The 21646-nt window shown below is 37.5% G+C and overlaps 1 protein-coding gene across 12 annotated transcripts in view; it reads left to right on the top strand.

Moving 5' to 3' along the window:
* R3HDM1 (R3H domain containing 1) overlaps positions 1–15945 on the top strand; it is a 50048-nt gene extending 34103 nt beyond the window's left edge. For 7 of the 12 annotated variants that reach the window (XM_065638092.1, XM_065638093.1, XM_065638096.1 and 4 more), the window contains 11 exons: positions 310–567; positions 1049–1169; positions 5862–6016; positions 6563–6711; positions 8361–8464; positions 9053–9220; positions 10746–10915; positions 11137–11287; positions 12579–12661; positions 13496–13580; positions 14512–15945. In XM_065638092.1, the coding sequence (XP_065494164.1) occupies positions 310–567; positions 1049–1169; positions 5862–6016; positions 6563–6711; positions 8361–8464; positions 9053–9220; positions 10746–10915; positions 11137–11287; positions 12579–12661; positions 13496–13580; positions 14512–14879 (1812 nt within the window). In that variant the 3' untranslated portion in view covers positions 14880–15945. The remainder of the gene's footprint in view (positions 1–309; positions 568–1048; positions 1170–5861; positions 6017–6562; positions 6712–8360; positions 8465–9052; positions 9221–10745; positions 10916–11136; positions 11288–12578; positions 12662–13495; positions 13581–14511) is intronic. The other 5 variants (XM_065638098.1, XM_065638099.1, XM_065638102.1 and 2 more) reach the window with 3 other exon arrangements.
* Positions 15946–21646: the final 5701 nt, after the last annotated feature.

Genomic DNA, 21646 nt, shown 5'->3' on the forward strand with positions numbered 1-21646 from the left:
GAAAAATTCTCACTTGATTTTTCACAATTGAACTCTTACAATAGGTAGACAGAGGCAGATGTAATCCAGAAACCGAGTATTTGCAGTGAAATGTCTCAGTGGGGATGTTCTTTCCTGCTGTCAGCCCTGAAGATGATTTACCACTGTGTTCCACCTCATTCTTTCCTTTTGTTCTTTGTTGCTAATGCACAGTAATTTGTGATGTGCATATCTGAAATTTATTGAGATATTTGGCTATTCTTTTTTTTTCTTGAATATGCATTTGTGAATGTAACTTTCCTTTTTTTTTTTTTTTTTTAACTATTACAGCAAGACAACCTAGGATCGCAGTTTAGCCATATGAGTCTTGCCCGCCAGCCACCTGCAGATCCAGCCGAAGCTCCCAGTGCTCTGTTCCAGTCCACTGTGGTCCTGCAGCCCCCGCAGCAGCCGGGTTACATCCTCACAGCTGCTCCAGCTGCGCCCTCGGGCCAGCCCGTGTCTGCTCCAGGCTACTCCACATCTGGCCACCCTGTCAACCAGCAAGTACTCCAGCAGCAGGGATACATGCAGCAACCTGTACCACAGGTACAGCAGCTCTGTTTCCATCCTCCCAACAGCTAAATTTAAAAATGGGTCATGCCATTCTATTAATGAGCTTTTTCTGTGGTGTGAAATTGCCACTGTGTGCGTTTATTCTGGGATTGGGTGGTTTTTCTGGCTCATGTGTTTGAAATGAAAGACTTCGGTGTACTGGAGGAGGAATAATCACCCAACTTTTCCTATTTACCTGTAGCTGGTAAAACTCATGTTCTGCATAGTTTTCTAGTGTTTCAGATGTTTGTAGAAATTGGAAATTGTTACTTCTACAGTGAAAGTAGAAGAAATCAGCTGTTAAAGAGGGCATTTATGTAGTATAAGTATTTTTTAATTGCTAAACCACTTAACATTAGTTGCACCTTTTAATAAGTTTTGCATCCATCTTTTATCACATGATTCTTTTTGCATTTAGATATCTGCCTTCTATAAACTTACAGGTAGTGAATCTTCAATTGTTGCTCATTTTCAGATGCCAGCTTGTTATTGTGCCCCCAACCAGTATCCGCACTCCAGTCCCCAATACCGCCCTGTTTCTGTCCATTACAACACCCAGCAAACGCAGCCGTTGGCACAGCCCGGACAGCAGACAGGTTGGTTGAACTTTCAGCATTTCATTAGAACACCTCGTGTGCGTTTTCTCCTGGTTTTGGTGGTTTAACTTATTTTGCTGAAATTTTTCAAATAAAGTAGAAGTTAAAATATGGGATACAAAGTGTAACCTTAATTTGAGTCTTTCAGTAACTTGCAAAGTAAGGTGAATTAGTCCCTTTAAATGACGTAACATTGCAAAGATGTACCTTGACTGAAATTTCTAACCAAAAGATACTAATTTTAGATCTTGTGGCATGAAAAGAGTGCTATGCAGAAGATACCAGTGATACTGGTTTAATTTGGTTTTCTGTCCTAGGATTAAAGGTATCTGGGTATTGGGTAGAACATATAATGAGACTTAAGCGGTTAGAATTAGTTTTCTGCTCTTCCTATTTTTAGTAAAGACTTTTCAGCTCTCTCTGAGTTACCTTTCTGTGAATGTTATCAAGCTGTATTTCTGTCTCCTTTCCTATTGTCTTTTCCTTGCAACTTGTAGCTGTAACTGTCATCATTCTAATAATCTGTACTTAAAAGCTTCTTCCAGAAGATTTGGATTCTTGAAACAAATTTACTTCTGAGCAATGTCTTGTCTCACAGTCAAAACTTTCAGAAGTAACTAGTGGCAGAGATCCTTAAAAATCAGGCTTTTAATACCACGTTTTAGTTGAATATGTTAGACTTAGCATCCTTTTGAGTTTTCTTCAGGAAGAAGGATTTTTTAATTCCTCCTCTCTGCCCCCAACCATGTGTTGCTCTACAGAAATAGGAAGAAAGATCAACTTTTACAAATATAAACTGGATTTTTTTTATAGCTGTTCTATGAAGTAGCCTGTAGAAGGGATGGGCTCTCTCTTCTGCAGTTCTTCCAGGAAGTGCTCCAAGAGCAGCAACACTTCAAGTTGTTATTCAGGGTTCAGTCCGCAAATGTACACAGGATTATTTCATTGCAGAATCATCAAGATGTGATGCCCACACATAGGGTTGTCAGATTATTTTAAAATACTGTTAGTGGCTAGTTACTGCAAAATAGATTGCCACTTTTCACTCTTCAGTAGTGAAAGTATATTGACTTTTTTTCAAAGGAAAACAAATTACTTGGTTTTGCAACTCGTTTTATCCGCTGGTGTTAAAGATGTGTTATCCAACTGTATTACACAACCTCAGAATTTTTAATACCGAGACTACTTAACAGCAAAAAGTCTGCGGCTCAGCTGGGGTTCCTTCTCCGTTTACAGGGACACCCTCTGTGAACAGCACACACACTAAATCAGAGAGCGTAGCTGAACGAAACAGTCTGAATTTGAAAGCATGGGGTGATGGCGCATCGGCACCAACATGCAAAGGGAGGAATGGGTTGCTATTGGGTAAATGTGTTTCTTGTACGTTTTTAGCTCTTTATGCTTTCACTGAATTTCACTGCCTGTGATGTGGGCAGGGTGAAAAAGGCATCGGCAGCTAAACTGTCCCTCTGCGTCCTCAAAGAAATCCAATAAGCAAGCTGTGCAGACAGCTACTTCACTGCTTTGTAATGCGCCTTGTACCTGGAACCCTGACATCAAAGGATTGTGTTTAAGTAGTGAGGGGTCATCCAGCCAATAACTTCGTCCAATCCCATTCGGTTACTTGGTGTTTACTAGCACTAATGGTAGAGACGAGTATTTTACTATTTCAGTAACTGCATAATTAGTGTTTAACTCAGAATCTCCAAATTGCTACCTACTTATTGCTGATGCTCATTTACTGCTTTATAGGCAAATTTAAATCAGCATTCTAGAGATGGCAAGTTCCACATTATGTTCTCTGTTCTGTAAAGTGCTCATGAGATGGCATATTTTGAAATTATCTCGCCTGTAGATTTATTTGAAACTGTAGATATTTGTAGTAAGTTGACACAAAGCTACATCCAAAATGGTTGATACTTCTTAGCAATGTCTGTTTTTGAGAACAAAGGCAGCGTGTTACTTGGATAATATAGCAATGTGTCTTGTCAAAAATGAGAATTAACAAATCTTGTACTGCTTAAAAGCCGTGGGTTTTATTCATCTTATAAAGTGGTTACTAACTATGAAATAACTTTCCAAACACAAATTTACATAAAAGATGACAGCTGCTGAGAGCACAGCAACTGAAGCCACTTTTGGTTTAATATTACGGAGTAACCCGACTTTATTTGTGAGCTGTTGGATTCGGGGCCGTAACACTGTCTGAGAGGTTTACATTTCTCACAGTGAACCGGTCTCTTTTTCAGCTGCTTCCTGGCTTCCTTTCTCAAGGGGTTTCGAGTGAAATATTTGGAGGGGGGGGGGGGTGTCACTTTTAATAAAAATGCTGTGGTTGTCCGATAGATTTTTGGGAAAAGAAAACTCTAAGAAAAAGGCATTTCCCATTGCCATTATAATGAGGGCCCAGTTACCATGAGACCTGGTTGAGTAAAAATCTTATCTGAACTACAGTTACAGTAGGAACATCAGCTGAAGTTCAACCAGCTTCTGCTTCACACTGGCCAGTGACAAAACTCTTCCATTGTACTAACAGCTGTAGTTGTAATAGTAGTAATCAAGCTATACTCATAGCTTGTTACCCAAGTGACTGGACTCGCTTTTCTGCTCTTGAATAAAGGTTGCTCCTCACTCTTAATGTGTTATTTAGAAAATGTATTTATTCTGCAAGTTAACTTTTCTGATATTAACAGTGATTTCTTTTTAATTACGTAAATATTAAGAAGCGTGCTTTTCTTATCTGCTGTCTCAGAGTATTTCTGTATAATGAGACAATCTGCTACAGCAGGTGTGGGTTTTCTGCTGAGTGCTGCGTTTCTCTCAGACCACTCTCTACGCAGAGGTGAAATTGTGGAGCTAAAAATAGAGCATTCTTTGGAACGCTGCGGGGAACCTTCTTGGCAGTCCATCTATATTGTTCCAGTTCTCTCTGCTTGCAAAATTGATTATGCCTGTCTCTGGAAGTGCCAGAAAAAGCTGAAAAATATTCACAGCTACGTTGCAATTTCTGAGAAATGAGGGGTTTAGATTGCAGCTGTATTGATTGTATCTGTCACATACTGCAACTTTGCATTCTGCTGCTTTTTAGGTGCCATAGATCATTTTGTAACAAATTACATTTAAGAATTTTGTTTATTACAGAAACGAGATGGATTTTTGTGCACAGTTGAAACTTAAGAGTTATTAAAAACTCTAATTACTAATCCTGATTCCAGCATGCCTTGTTCAAAGTTTTGTACAGTACTCTGAAAATATTTAGTGTGTTGTGGGTTTTAAATGAATAGCTCTCGTGGTTTTAACAAACCAGACCTCTTTAATTTTCTGAAGGAATATTTGATTATATTAACGGTCTTGTTTTAGTCTTCGTTGTGGCAATTTCTCTAGAGACAGCCAGCTGAGCCTGTTAATTTGCAAGGTTCATTGTACCCTGTATGTATGTAATCAACGAACATTGGAGGGGTTTGTTTACAAAGAGGCTTTTGTGTTAACTAATTATTCTCAGAATAGACAGTGCAATTTTTTTAAACACAGTTTAAAAAAAATTCCCAGTGAGTTTTTGCAGCTATATTTGCTTTATTGTAGTTCCATACCAAGGTAGGGAGCATGGGGAAGGTCACGGTCAGTAGAATGTGAATGTGTCCAAGTTAAATACAGGCTCTTTTTGCCATCAGTGCTTCTTGACAAGCCCAGTTTTGTTATTCTGGAGCGATAACTGGCTTTGTCTCAGAAATACTGATAGTTATAGGGTTTTGCTGATGTGGTAAGTAGCACATACCTATACAATAGAATATGACAAAAAGAACTTGTGTTCTGTATGTGCTTTGATCTTGGTAGCAGTTACCTACAATACACTTCTAAAAAATTTTTTTAAAAGGCAAGAGTTAAGGTTGGACCTAAAAAATGCACAGATTTCCTGTTAGGCACTCATGCTTGGGGTTTTTTTTGGGGAGGGTTTGTTTCGGGTTATCTTAGGCCTTTGTTGAAAGATAGCAGAGGATACCAGTTTAAGCAATAATAAATTGTTGTAGAGGCACTATAGAGTGGTCAATATGAACATCTTTTGTTTTTCCCCCAAGATAACTTTGAATACAAATTGCCTTCCGCTGTGTATGAACATGGCTTTTATCTGGAAGATTTTTCTCGGTTCCCAGTTGTTTTTAGCATTACAGATTTCTGTACAAATTGCCCTTTTAAAAAATATTTGCACACATGCCTTACACAATTCTTTTTGAAGTAGAATTCAGTTTTGAAACATAGTCAAGATATTCTAATCCCTAGGGCACCTAGGTACTAATAGAATTTAGTATAACTGGAATTTCAAAACCGATGAACCTAGAATGGCCTTGTTCATAATAACGGATAACTAATGGGTTTTGGTATTATCTAGCGTGCTTTGTTCAAATGCTTTCAGCCTTCGCCTATCAAATCAAGGTGTTAATGCATGCAGCTCACTAGAGTGTAAATAAATACTGCAAGCATGTGAGAGCAGCATTGCAAATAGTACATACAGTATTTTGTGCTGGATCCAAATGAATAAATCTGTTAATTTTAATGTGGGCTTCTTTTTATATGCGTGGTAAGTTGCTAGATTTAAAAAGCCATTGGAAAATGCTACATGTACATTTTCACATAGGCAACTCTGTACAAAATGTGTTCATTACTTCAAAATAAGATTTAAATGTATAATTTCAGGTTACCAGGTTTTGCCTAACCAACAGCAAAACTACCAAGGTTTAGTTGGAGTTCAGCAGCCTCAGAATCAAAATCTAGTCAGTGGCCAACACAACAACATTGGGAATCAAATTCAAGGTGTGATTGTTCCATATCCTTCAGTGCCATCTTATCAGGTGGGTATTTATTAATAACTTTCCAATCACTCTTCTGTGTGTTTGAGTGATTTATTTATTAAGTGCATTGCTTTGTAAATGGTAGAGAGCTGCAGACAGGTGTTAAAGGTGACTTTGGGGGCAGAAATTAAAAAAACAAAAACAAAACCCCACCACAATTGAAGTGATAAGAAAATCTGTCACAAGCATACAAGTTCTAGTCCAGTTGAATGCCAAGTGCTGTGTTAATTGTGATTCAAAGGATGGGAAAGAAAGAGCTCATAAGATTTCCCTGCCCACCATCGCGCTTTCTGTTGTAGAGAAAAATCTTTTTTCTTAATTTATGGAGTCCCTTGGAACCAACATTTCCATTTTGGGGGAAGATTAAAAGTTTTTGTAATAAAGCGCTATTATTTCAACTACTGCTGTCACTCGTCTTCTGGATTTAGAGAACTCCAGCGGATCTTTCTGTTTCTTTAAAAAATTCTTATATAAATTGGGTGATGGTCAAGAGGCAGAAAGAAATATTGTCTGCAGAGGAAAATCTTAATGTGTTCTCAATTTTAGGTTTCGGTGCCTCAAGGTTCCCAAGCAGTGCCCCAGCAGACGTATCAACAGCCTGTGATAATTCCCAGCCAGTCAAATCAAGGGTTGCCCACAGCAGGAATGCCAGTTTATTACAGTGTCATTCCGTCAGGTCAGCAGAATAACTTAAGGTGAGTAGAACTCAGTTATTTGATTTCTCCGCAATGAGGCTTAATTGTCTTGTAATAACTGACAGGATCTGCTATAGTATTTCATATATTAAAATGTATTTTAAAGGCCAACTTACAGACACTTTAATATCTCTCTTGGTCTTTTTTTGGAATTAACAAAAAAATCCAGTACTGTGTTAATTGGGACATACTTATTAGACTGTAAAGCATTGTTTCCATATCACTTTCAGCAATGCTTTACTACAGTTCCACATCTTAAGATTTCAGCATTCCTTTTCTTATACACGAAACACCAGTGTGTTCTGTAGCAATGCCTTTATGCAGTAACATTTAAGTTGACTATCCATATTCACTGGTTTTGTCAAAAATACTACTTTATAAGGTATTGAGAAAAGACAATTTGAATCCCAGAAAAAGACTTTCTTTCTTTTTTGGGGCTTTGTCTGGAAGGAGCACAGCTTACTTTGTCCAGGTAGCTAAGGAGGCCTGCTGACGCAAAGCTGGCTATGAAAACAAGCAGAGGAACTTTTTCCTATGCTTGGATTTTGTTTGATAAATAACTTTGTATCTACCTTGGTAACAGCACATTGGTCTACATATACAGACCTCCCTGTGTATACATCTGTGTCCCCAACACAATGTCAGTATGTGTGACAGAACACATAGGCAGATACCTAAAAGAATTCATTAGGATTAATGCTTGTTGGAAATTTTTCTTCAGTTTTTTGAACTTACAAAAGTGCATCATTTAAAAATACCTTGCTTGCAGCTTTTAAACAAGCATCAACAGTATGATGTTTGCTTCATCCTTCTGTGAGTGCAGTGACTTAAATAGCATTTGTGCCATCGCTGCATGGCTTCATCTACTTAAATGTGCCTTCTTGTTCTTTGTGTCTGAAGGTTCTTTTTATCCTTTTCATCTGTAGTTATATTAGAGGTTCAGTGAAGTCATAGGTAAACATAATCCCAGACTTTTTTTTGAAGTAAGTTTTGTTGCTTGATCTTTTGCGTCATCTAGAATGTTCCTCTCTTTTGAACAGGGAAACGTTTGTTTGGAATTCAGAGCAGACTAGCAGCTAATGACAGCATCTTGCTTTTATCAAAATAGTTACATTGCAGCGCTTTGACAAGGAAAGCAGAATACTCTTCTGCAGGAGCTCAGTAGTCTCAAACCTACAGGTCACTATTGAAAACTGTAATCAGTAGACAGATGAGAAGCTGCATGAGAGCACACATCCCATACAGATACAAAACTGCAATCCTTGTGAAAGGTTCCGTGGTGATCACTTAACTGAGACCTAATTCTGTTTAATTGGGCAAGACAACAAATTGTCTTTTTATTGTTATTCTATTAATACATGTCTTTATACTGATAAAGCACTATTGACACAAGAATAGTATATCAAAATAGGTGAATTAGTACAGCTGCTTAATGTATGCAGGGCATAAGTCTTTGCCAAGGAAGAGATGTGAAACTCCAGTCTTCTGAAGAATGAGTAGACTAGGGAGTAGGTGGGAATATTATTGTTTTTAAAATTAACAATCTCAGTGATTTGCAGTACGTGTAGACAGCAAACGCGGTAGTCACGATCAAATAAATGAGTGTAGCATAAATGCCTGTTAGTCATGTTCTTTTTTTTTTATTACAGTTCATCAGTAGGATATTTGCAGCCTCCTGGATCAGAGCAGATACAGTTTCCTAGAACATCATCACCATGCAACTCACAGCAGCTTCAAGGACAGCAGTGTGCAGGTTGGGGGAATAAAGTTTTTATTGAAAGACCTCAAAAATGTCTAGCTATTATTGTGCTGGGTTTTATTTAGAATTAACTCCTGTATTTTATTTCCTTCTGTGTTGCATTTTTGAAGTTATATTGGAGGCAGGTTAACTTGACATTCAATTTATCACTGAAAGTTCTCAAGTTACTTTCTTAGAATAAGTAAAATACACCATAATGACTTGTATGTCTGCTTGTGGGTCGAGACAGACATGGGAACCACACGTTTTCAGCAGAATTACTTCTGTCTTTTTCCTGAAGAAGCTACATGCATCTGAAAAATTTGAGAACTGGGTTTACATTTTAGAAGAAGAGCAAGGTACATTTTTGAAGCAGTATGCTTGGCTCTTCTACTCTAGACTTCTCTTAATGGAGAAGGAGCAGTGATTTTTCTTTAGTGTTCCAGAGAAGAGGGTGAAAACTCTGAGCATTCTGGGTTTAGGTAGAGAGGAGAGGTAGTTTTTTGACCTGCCTGAAAACCTAAATGAAATACTCCTGAGCCGTGTGGGGGTATTTTTGTCTTGTTTTTATGGTAGCCTTATTTACTGCTTTTACTTTCATAGTTTATAGCAACCATTCAAGTCAGAAGCCATCACCTCCTACATTATTGCCACCTTCATCAAAGTCAAAGCCCCAACAGGCTGCGTCCATTGTGCACTACAGCATAGTGTCTCCACCCTCATCATGTAAAAGTTTGTCCACTGGTCTTTCCATCATGCAGCCAATAAAAGGTATATTTTATTGGGACTTCCATCTAAGCCATTCTGTCTAGAAATCTGTTGTAAATTATCGTGTTTGATTTCATGGCTAACTGCTAGAAAAAACAACTTGAGTGCCATCTCTGCAAATACGTTTTTTCATAATCCTTCACCTGAATTGCTATTATTGCAACTTCAAAAATGACAATGTGGATCATAAGTGAAACAGTAGCCAAATTCATGAGGGCAGCTCTGAGGCAGCCTTCTTCAGGTGAGAGTGTCACTTAGCAGACACACTTAAATCAGGTTCAAAATGTTTTGATCTACAAAATATTTAGGTGATTTTTTTAAAGGTGCATAAATAGCATCCTCAATGGCATGTGAAAACAGATGTCACCTTTATTTTTATAAATATCAACATAGTAAGTATTTCAGAACACAGTTTACAAGAGCTACTATAGGTTTAGTATTACGAGTTAATTAATCTACATTGTTTTCTGAAGGAGTCTGGATTTTTTGTGGAGCCCAGGGGTAGTGAAAACAGTAGCTTGTTTTAAAAAAACAAGATGAATGCATTTTATAATCTATATCTGACTGTTCCTAACTGATGCTATGACATAGGTAGTAAATTGAGAAGATTGTAGACTCCTTCTTTAAAGGTGGATGATTAAATTATGTTTAAACCATATGTTTTAATTGTGGTTTCTGAGAAATGATGAAAACAGTGGGTAGAGCAGAGAAGGAAATTGCAAACAACCATTTGCAAGTAAACAGGACATTATAATAAATTACCTGGGACAGAGCCAGGCCAAAGGGGGAAGGCAGCTTCTCTCTCGGGCAGCCTCTCAGCACAATTCCTCGTGCAAAACCTTATGGAACAGCCTTGGCTGGTCAGGTGTCCTCCCCGACTTTGGCATTTCTGTAGCTACCGCACTGGATAAGTGGTACAGGATGCGGGGATCAATTTGCAGTCTCCACCCAGAAAAATGTTCATATGTAAAACTTTTACATGAGGATAATTTTGCCTCTGACTGAAGATTGATTCCACGTCTTTCTGATGTGTGCTCTCATCTCAGAGAAAACATTTTGAGTCTATTGCTGTACTTCCTGTAAAACTAGCTAGGAAACTTCTGGTTTTAAATAAAGCACAGTTTTGCTTACTATCTCGTGTTCTTCAACGCATTGCTCTGACAGTTACCACAGTGAATGTTGAATACTTTCAACTACTATTAAATACAATGATTTCTTTCAAAAATATTATCAATAAGTTTCAGTGATGCACTTTTCTTCTTCTGGGAAGCCCTCTAGAAGTTAACTATTGCAAATTTATCCGATACTGGGAATATAATTGTATACAAGATACTGCTCCAGTTTTCCAGAATTCAGCAGCTTGTTTAGCAAAACATCTGTTATTTCCCTGTTTGGGGTTTTTTGGTGTGTTTTGGGTGGGTTTTTTGGTTTTGTTGGGTTTTGTTTGTTTATTCATGCCTTTTCTTCTAAAATGAAAATTGAAATGGATGCCAAACTAACAGTATCCTGCTGATTTCTTGTCTTGTAGCAGTAGCACCACCACCAGGTGGAGGAGTAGTCATGATGCAGCTAAATATACCGAGCAGTCCTCAGCCCCGGAACCATTCACCTCCACAATGGAAACAGAATAAATATTACTGTGATCATCAAAGGGGGCAGAAGTCCACAGAACTTAGCACTTTAGACAGTGCTGCACAGGTATGAGTTCGTTGTTTTGTTTTCCAGGATGACTTGATAATTTGCATAAATTGCATCTTTGCATGTTGGGGTTTTTTTTCAAAAGTTCTCTTTGGGGAATAAAAATCTGCTCTGATAGTACTTTATATAGCTATTTTAAGTTCAGTCTGTGAATGCCGTGGGTGTTGCCTGGCTTGTTCAACTAGGTCCCTTTTAAACCACTAACTTGTTGGTTGTTCCAGTTGCAGCATAGTCCTCAACTAGGTAGTCCTGTCGCCTCACCAGCCCCATCACCAGCACCAGCTCAGCTATCAAACATGAAGAACATCCGTCCCACGTTAACACCTCTTTCTATTGTGTCCCAGTTTTCTAGACCTTTTGTCCCTGGGCAAGGTATGTTTTTAGTTACATAAAATATATGTATGGTTTTTATTTGAATGTTTTAAAATACAAGTTAGGTGAGGATTTTCTGACCAACTGTAGGTCACTTTAGTACAATGCTGTTGAAGCAGGATCATCAAAATTATCCACTCATAGCTTCAAGTTTTAACCATAAATCAAGAACTTGGCACACACTCTCACAATGGATATAATTTTAGAGCTACAAAGATACAATAAATAATGTGGGACTCACTGATCTTAATATATTAAGTGGGCATAATATGTTTTGGGTGAAAGGATACAGAAATGGGACGTTGAGAATAATGTTCTGACAAATGCACTTATTAGTTGGTGATGCACTGAATCAAACCACTGCCTCAGCAAGAATTCTTCATTCCTTTGTAGAAAAACTAGCAGGATGGGACTAGAGCCTCTAGGCAATCCTGTTGCTACTTCAATTCGTATTTCAGAGAGTAGCCACCCAAAACCAGAAAAAAATCATTGTAGAATTTCAGTCCTCTGCTGCCATGTTAATAGAAAATAGAGAATTTTCACTGAGATGTGATACTTGGTACTGTTTAAAAAGCAAATGACAAAAACCCCCTTTGTTAGTGAGCAAAGACATCCTTTGTGATTGTAGTTACCCAACTCAGAATTAATGGGTCTATTTTACAGAAAGATTTACTTTGAAGCAAAATTAAAGAAAATTCTGTATGTCTTCCTTATTGAAAAAGCAAACCTTATTTTCTTGTCTGTCTTTGTGGTGTCTTCTGCATAATCTTTGTCATTGCTTTGTATTCCAGTGTTACTGCAAAAATTCCACGTTGCTTGTTGTAAAGTAGTATACCTCTCAACTTTCTTCATCTTCTGTGATTGCTAAAAACTTCTATTCCATTGTCTTTGTCGATCCTTGGAGCAAATAAGAATGTGAAGATGTACCTGGCACTAATCAGGGATATAACCATGAAAATTATTACATTAGTACACTGAGAGGAGCTTTAGCCTTAAGCTCATTTTGAAATGAGAGGATTTAGATAAGACTGCAGTGAAGAAAAACCTTGCGTATTTTTCAGTGTAGTCCTTTAAATGCAAGAAAGCTTACACCTTTTCACCTTGTGATCAGTACGTGACTGACTTACGTTTATTTATTCGTCCCCAATCTTATTTTGTTAGCTTAGCCAAATACAGTACTTTATGCATAGTTATTCTGCTTTCTTTTCTGTGTAAGATACACGTTGTAAGAGGAACTTGGAGGAAGATTCCATGTAACAGAGAAGTCTTTCTAATTACCTTTCTCTTTAAGGAGATGCCAGATATCCATTGCTTGGCCAACCCCTGCAATACAATCCACCATCTTTGTTACGTGGACAAGTAACAAGCCAACAGGTATTAAAGAGAACAATCTCCTGGCAACACTGAAAAAACAATTCAGGACTACTTATTGTAACCAGCATGAACGGGGGAATAGGTGATGGCATTAGAAAAGTAATTGACTGGAAGGTGCTTGCTTTCCGATAACGGTTTTATTCTGTGTTGATACTTCCCGTTGTTCTTGTTTGTTGTATTTAAAACAAAACAAAACAAAACAAACAAACAAACAAACAAACAAAAACCACCAAAGTGAGAAATATTTTCCTGAAATTTAGCCTTAGGCGCAGTGTATATTATGGATTATTTTTTTAAAAGCAATTTGCCAACAGTTCCAAAAATCACAGGAAGAATATTTGCTACAAGGATTTTGTTTTATTTGAATAATGATTTTTAAAAAATAGAAAATACATGTGTGCATTTCTAAACAAAGAGTTTGTTTCTTATAAGAAAAACCAAAATATTACTCTTAGCAAAGCTAAAATGTTTTGCTATCTGTTTAATTTTGGGGACAGACACACAGACCCTCTACCTTGCTCAGTTCTTCCTGAGATCAGACAGAAGATGTGATGGATTGGGGGGGGTAGGGTGGAGGGGTCATGTTCTTCTAAGAAGATTTAAGGTAATTTTTTTTTTTTCATCATTTCCTTCATTTCTTCTGAAGTCAAGGACCGAATGACTGCAGGATTGCTAAACTTCAAGATTAAAATTGTACATGAACATCTTTTCTATACTATGGTAGCACAGGTTATTTTCCAGACATTTCTCTACACTGTTTTTCACTGAGCTAACCTAGAAATGTTAAAATACTGGTGCACTGTCATTAAAGTACACTTATGTCAATCGTTCCAGTGTCAACCTGGAAACAGACATGGCAACAGGGGGAAGAAACCAGCAAAGAAGGCTGCGTCAGCAGATCTCTGTGCAGGAGAACCAGGTATAGAATTCCTGATTGACAGAGTCCTCCAACAAAATTAATTATGGTGATGGGCTGGGAATGTAATAAGAAAAGCCAGGTGAGAAAAGGGCAAGAATGAAGAATAATTGGACAGAAATGGAGATGGCAAACACTGGAAACGTAAGGACGGAGAAGGGAGACTTGATTAGAACAAGAGGGGAAGAGGGAGGTTAAATGAGAAAAGTGTAGTTGTGGAGTCTGGAGAAAAGATGAGAAGATCAGGATTGGACAGTACTAAAAGGAAAAGCGAGTTTTTCAGTTTACTGGATATAAGTTCTATCATATTGTTACATTAAATCTTGTTATATTAAATACACATAACCCTGCTTCCTTTTACTTGTATGGAATGTGAAATCGAACATTAACCACAACTTAGTTTGTGCTTCTACAGATTAGCTCCTTGAGGTTGGTAAAAATATCATCCAAATAAAACCAGACATCATCTATTTTCATATCTTTACTGAAAATAATTTTCATTGCAAGTGTTACCTACTATCAACTCTTTGCAGAAAGTTACAGATAAGTCAGCTTTTTCTAACAATTTACTGAGAGGAATTTTTTGAGAGAAGACAGACTAGTTTTTTAGCACGGTGACATGTGAAGAGTTAACAGGCAACAGATGTTATAGTGTGTTCTCGAACCTGCTGCAAAATTAGGTGTGGATTATTTTATTTTTCCTTCTCTCTTTTGAGGGTCCTCTTTGTATTCTCAGCTTTTATTTGTATGCTTGTAGCTGTAAGCAGTACTAAATGTGAAAGCAAAAGGCTCTCTGAATAGCAGAAATGGAACACCCATGTATTTCATATTAGCCAACTGGAGATAGAAATATGAAATAACTCATTTTTCCATTGTGTTTGTCATATCATTAAGTACAATGACCAATTCTGATTCAATGTTTTTCTTGTTTCAGCTGTGGGAAAAGTTCTAGAAATTACTGAACTGCCAGAAGGCATAACTCGTACGGAAGCAGAAAAACTATTTGGAGAACTTTTAAAAGTTGGTGCCAAGATTCGGTGGCTAAGGGATTCGCAGTGTCTACAGACACAGCAGCAGCACCATCGTCGGTACTGTGGCAGCGGAGACAGTAGCGTGAACACTGAGCCACCCAAACCTAGTGACTTGGCTTCCACTTACACAGTTCTAGCTACGTTCCCTACGATGTCAGCTGCTCAGAATGCATTGAAGAAACAAAGCAGTACCTCAGTGAACAAGTTCAGGCTGAGAACAAGCAAGAAGCACTACGACTTTCATGTTTTGGAAAGGGCTAGTTCTCAGTAGCAGTTACAGCAGTGGACGTTCAGCCTTTACTACTTCCATGTCCTCCTGTCCTTGATTGGCTTGATGTTAGGGGGTTTCTGTTCTCTTCATAGAGACTCCTGGGATGTTTTGTCATATGACATTAGCCATTGAAGAATAAATAACCCAGTGATCCAGCAAGATGAAGAAAAAAAAAAATACAGAGTTAATCCCAGACAATAGCAAGGAATCATCTTTGAGACAGGCAGCTTTCTACAAGGAATGCTGTTGAAATGTCCCCTACTTTTATAGTAGTTTTGTTTTATATTTTTGAATTCTTGTATCAGATCCAAAGTTCTATTGTACAGCAAATGTTCATAAAAATCCATATTCAGATTTGTATTTTATAATCCCTTTTCACAGCCAGCACACAGCTGTCCATTCCAAGGCAGGAACCTGAGGATTGGTGGAGGGGAAAAGAGAACCATTTTCAAGAAATTACACTCATTTTCTAATAAACTACCCCAAATCTTCAAGTTAACCTGTTCTTTGTTCCTTGTGTTTTTCTTTTTCTAAAAAAAAAATTTTTTTTTGTTAAAAAAAGTAATTTTAGTAACTAACTCCTTAGATTGTTGTTTTCTTTTGAGATTCATTCAAGCAATGTCAAAAGAAATTACAAGTAGGTAGTACCCTTGAAGGATTTGCTTCTGATCCAGCAAGTTTAGTAATTATTTAAAGAGGAATATGAATAGGTTACAAAGAATGTTCACTGAATCACATTTTAATATTTCTTCTTCTTTTTAGCAAAAGTGTGAAGAAACTAAAATGTATCTTCACAAGTGACAAAATGTTTGCACTTTAATTGTGTTCCCACCAGTATGGATCTCTTTCTCTTCCTTTTCACGCTAAGATAATTGTGTTTGATAAGTGCTGGAAACCTTTTTAATGGTTTAAGTTTTCATCATTTGCAGATGCTCACTGGACATTAAAGATTCATTGCACATAAATGAAACAAACTTTTTTCAATTTGTGTAATTTGCAAGGCTGTACAATGTGTGCTGATGCAAGCCTTTTTCAGTTCAAGAAAATAAATGTTTACAAACACAAACTTTCAGTGCACTTGTTTAAAATTCTAGGAGTCTTCTGAAACCTGGATGACCACATATTAATGGTTTGGATCCCTATGAATAACTTAAAAATAACACAAAATATTAGAACTCAAAGAACCACTATTTGCTGTTCCTCTTCTTGAAGCATTTATTTGTTATCCTGCCCTTCACCATTTTTAAATGTTTCACTATGTAAGTAAAAAAAAAAAGACGACAAATTTATCAGAGACCATAAGGGACTGGTCTTGTGCTTTTATTCTTAGCACAGGCACTGATTTGCTGTGTAGATGAGCAACTACTTGTTCCATTCTTCAGCCTATAGCTTTGTAAAAGACGCATTTGTCACTTCCGTTAAGTGGAAGCTCAAGGTAAACATGTTTAAAAACGCATTTTGCAGAGGAAAAGTAAACAAGTTAGATGCCTACACCAGCATTACTTTTCATCTTGCATGCAAAAGATCCTATCCCTGAAGAACAACCAAACAAACACGTAAAGTGGCGAAAACAGTGCTATGCACGTTCAATTCTTAAATCTTTCCTGTGATGAATCAAAGTACTTGGAAGAAAACTGACCTGTCTGGGAAAAGCGTAGCCTAATTAATTAGATATATGGGACTTGGTTCTGCAAAATGCTGTAATTACAGGTATTTACATGACTAAAAGTAAACTTGCACACAGATGCTCCCCTAAAACAGAGGGGAAAATGTTCAGCTCCAAGCCCCTAGCCAAAACACAGATCTACTTATCTCTGTCTTCTTTTCTAAAGGGATGGTACTTCCTGTCATTTAAGCTTTTATGCTACTACTTGAATTAATACACTACTTAAATGAGGGGATATATTTTTTTCCTCCTCAGGTTGGATTATCTTTGGTAGTTTACTGCTCCCAAAGATAAGAGCCTCATCTTATACAGATTACAATATTCCCCTCCCCTGAATAGCACAGAGATAACATGACTAACGCACAGGTTCCATCACTGCCTCTTGCCCATTTCCAGTGCTAGTTTAAGATCACAGTTTTAATCCTGCAAAGTAGTTAACAGATTAAAGATCTGTAATGACAAGTGTCACAATGCTGAGAGGCAGCTGCCTCCTGTGGCTAATGCGTTCCAGGACAAGATTTTTCATAAATGTTGAAGATTAGTCAATAGCTGAGAGCTTCCGTCTATTCTCAATGGCCCAAGAACTAAATCTAACATCAAACCATTTGAAAAGGATGCTGCGTGACTTGCTGCATTTAATAAACTTTCCCCGCGATAACCAAAGAGAAGAAAATGCAACAAGAGGTAAGCATGGAGAACAAATGCAAGCCAAACAAAATGAGAGGAGGGATACACTGATGAGGAACAAGGCCCAGCACGTATTTAATTCTTATCAAGTCAGTTGTAAAGCTGAGTGCAAGAAGAGAAGAAAAAATTAGAATGTGTAATAAGCTAGTTCTATTCTGATCCTGAATCTAATAGTTGACTAAGATTACTACAGGCAGGTCACCCCTAAATATTTTCCTTTGTGTTAAACAAAGGCAGTTGAATTTTTTTCATCTGGATGTGCTGGTACAAGCCTCGCAGATACAATTAACAGGGTTTTGGAAGTGCCAAACACCTCTGACATCTACAGTGGGCCCAGAATTCAACTATTTCTTACAGTCTTGTTCATTCCTGATGTTGTGCTATTTCATACTGTCCCTGGTAACTGGACAAGGTTTAAACTCATCTGACCAAGACCATTTGTACCTTCCTGGCTTTTACACTTCTGTCCCTTTTGGTTTCTCAAAACACACAGGCCTCTGGACTCTGTACAAAAACCCTGGCACTAGATTTGTTCCATAGATTTGGATCATGTTCTGGAAAGGAAACAAATGTACTTTAGGACATGAAATAGACATTGTACATAAAACTAGCATTCTCCATTGTTCTCAATGAATCTTCTAGTTCTCTGGTGTACTTAACCTTCCTGTCATTTAACATTAAAGCCTGTTTCGTAGCAAATATGGAAAAGGGAATTAAGTGGGGCCTTAAATTATATTGCAGTAAGGCTACTATTGATTTTACTTTTTAATTAATACAATTACAATACTGTGTAAAATGCATCCCTGAACTATGAATAGATTCAAGGTTATTTGTGATATTACAGTGAAAATGATAATTCGAAATCAAGAAAACAAACTTAAGTTCCATAGTCTGGGAACACTCAAATCCAGATGGACAATAGGTTGGATTCAGGTAGATCATAAGAACACACCTGAGAATCTATTCCCAGCCTCCACATGGCTGTGGAACTCCGGCCTCACTGTGCCTCATGTTTCAGCAAGACTGGATTGGTGTTAAGTGAATTGTTGGTAATGGGCATCTTACATCTTACCTGAGCCTCCTCCCTGGGCAAATTTAACCTATTCCAACCTGAAAACATTTTCTTTCCCTCACGCGCATAGAAAACGACATCAAAGGAAAAGCAGTGGAACATACAAAGAAAGGAATCTAGCACCGTGGTGTACTGAAGACACTAGTGCTTAGGTGTTTCTACCTGCAACCATCCTGAATCCTACAGGCCTCCTGTAGAACACACGTTTCAAGATCCAGGTGGTACAGTGCAGTGACACACAGATGGGAGTTCAGATTTGTCAAAGCATGAGAAGAATTGTTCTGAATCAAATAAGGTACCTCAATATGTTACACACCTTTCAGCGCAAGACCATTTTTTTGTCTTGTGCTATCCAAATAGCTCTACACCCTTTTCCTATCTACTAATGCAAACCACTTCCCTCTCAAGGTAGAATAAATAGTTATACTCTCCCGTTATGACACTCATTTGTGCCTTAAAACTTTGCATTTGACATGTCTGTTGTTTTTAGTTGATCTTGTACTAACTTGTTTGGATACCTGAAAGGGAGTCAGAATTCAACTTGCAACTAACTTCCTTTATAAATACCTATTTTAGCTCTGTGACATGTTTTTTCCCTAGAAAACTGGTGTGGGCTGTAATTTCCTGTATTTAGCCCTGAGGCAAAGAACCTTTATAGGAAGTTTTGGAGAAAACTGATCAAACCACTTTTATGTTACAGGTCATGAAAAATTATTGTAGCTAAAATTTTTATCTATATTTAGCTGAGAAAGGACTTATTTCAATCCCTTCACCTACAGCTCAATCTTCATGAAGGTTGATGTGCTGTCTCTATTCAATATCCTGCTCCTACTCACATTTATAAAGTTTTGGGTTTGGGTATTTTTGGCTATTGATGTCAACAAGTATAAACTTTAAGTGCACAGTGTTGATGTGACTTCATTTTGGAAGCCTTATTTCTTGGGTGTAGACCAAAACCCTTAAAAGGGCCTATTTTCCAGAACATTCTGAAAATCAAATTTCTTTAAGTTCTCTTATTCTGGAACCGGAGAGCAAAGTCACTATTCACATCTGAAAACTTCAGAGGCAAGGTCCAGTGTAAACGAAGGTGCCTCTTGGCTGACTTGAAAACGTATCACGATGACAAACATTCTTATCACAATATGTATGAGCATTCACTTAGTTCAGTGCCTACCTTCTGTGTTTCGGCTGTAGGGCTGGAATTTGGACCTGACTCTGTTTGGCAGCCCCTTATTAGCATGGTTTATTTTTTATCCTGCTTGACATTTTGCAATATTTGGCATTTGTCAGAATTTGTCAGGTTGTAAGTGGATCTTGCTCAAAAGGTTATCAAGAAGCATTAAAATTTGGTCCAGGGCACAAACACTTGAATGTTTGCTGCTTTTTTATAATTTTTCAGTCTTACTGGTAAAACACATAAACCTAGGCATTACATGGGATGCATGCAACTGCAATGAACTGTTTCTGCACTTATGAAGAGAAAGCTGAATGTCAGATGAGACTAGTGCTGTAAACCAAAGAGCTGTATAGGAAAATCTGTATGTTGCTGATAGTACTACATTTTTTAAATGGTATAAATTATAAAAATAAACTGTGCTGCTGTGGATAATGCTTAACAGTGAGGTTTATTCTTAATTCAGTTCCCATGCCCCAGTTAACTGAGAATCTGAATTAGACTGAGGATTGATGATAATACGCTGTGCTGACAGTAAATTTTTCAGACGTGGGTGTAACAGAGGGGGAAGGCATGCTACAAGCTGACTGCACTATGGACTAGCTTCAGCCCTAAGGGATCTCTTACATTTGATTTCCCAAAATTACTTGACAGCTAGCTTGGGAAAAAAAACGGGGGGAAATAAAGCAATATTGCACATCATATTTGAATTACACACTCTGCTTCCTTCCCATATTTTTTGCGCTAGGTGTAGGGTTAATTAGAGATTGGTATGCAGCACAGCCCTGCCCTTCTTATGGTTTCCAAGTCAGTTACTCTAAGAAACAACATTATTAAGTGTCCTATGATTTACACATACCAGGAAATACACCAGAGCTTGTTTCCACATTTACTCATATTTGTTGCCTTTTTACTTGGCTTAAACTGATACTTTGACTTGTTAATGAACCACTTATTAGAGTGAAGCAACAATGCAATTAAAAAAAAGGCAATCAGTAATAAAAATATTTTCCTTTTAAATACAAGTAGATCTGTGCTGTTTTGGGGGGAAAAAATAATCTCTTAAAATGTAAATTACTGGTTTGCATTGTTTCCCCATACTGATTGCTGAATTCGCTTTTGTGTACTCATTTTAACAAACTAGCTGACATTTCCACAAGAGTAACAGCCGTAATACACACACACAAAATTTGCCTAAGTCAGCCGGGGACTTGGCAGCACACCAAGGAAGTGAATTCCAGGTAATGCTTCAGCTATCAAATTATTTTTTTCCTAATAAAACTCTATTTAGCAGTTATCCTTCTCTTTTCCTAGGCCTACAAATTGAAGACTCTGCTGTTTTCCAGAGATACCTGCTCTAGCAGCTCTCAGATCAATTATAGCAGCAGAGGCACATGCAACAGCAGCAACTCAGTGACCCTACAGTTAGAGAATTATACTTTAAAAACTGTAATTATTTGAAATGTAATTTAAATATTTCCTGATTATGTAAATGATTGTACACCCTCACAACATTACTTACGCAGTCATTAGTAAGCCCCTCCACTTTCATGTTTAAACACAATTTCTTCCTTGCTTGAAGTGGTGTAGAAATTTTTGAAAATCACATTTCCAAAATAATTTCAAAAAAAATATGGTGTTCAACACTTCACTCACCTTCCTCATACAGCTTGGCTTCCAACTTAAGAGTTTAAAATGAGGTGCAATAAATGCAAACTACAGCTGTTGGGAATGTCACGAGAATTAATGCAACACATCCAAATTCTTCATAGAGTTTAAGATACTAATACACATTACAACCTAAGCTCTTGCTCTAGATGCACATGCAGAACAAAGATGTCTTTTTGTTCATCTCTGAAAAATGTATAGTTTAATACCATCCAACCTTGAGCATTGTTCTTGAATACATTTTGTACAATGAAGAAAGAAAATACAAATAAATAATACCACCTCAGCAGAAACCCTAGTGTTCTGACAGTTACTTCTTTAGGAAACTTGCAGAAGTACAATATGTGTATGCAGAGCTTACCCAGTGAGCAGCACTACTGTGACACATTTTCCATACGCTTAAAAATGAGTGTGTATTGTTCACACTGATTTGCCTCTTTTCACGATAGCTTTGTAGGGTTTTTAGTTGTCATTTATCCAGTGACTTTTCTAATTAAAAT

Source organism: Caloenas nicobarica, chromosome 6 (genome assembly GCF_036013445.1).
Source record: "Caloenas nicobarica isolate bCalNic1 chromosome 6, bCalNic1.hap1, whole genome shotgun sequence".
Taxonomy (NCBI): Eukaryota; Metazoa; Chordata; class Aves; order Columbiformes; family Columbidae; genus Caloenas; species Caloenas nicobarica.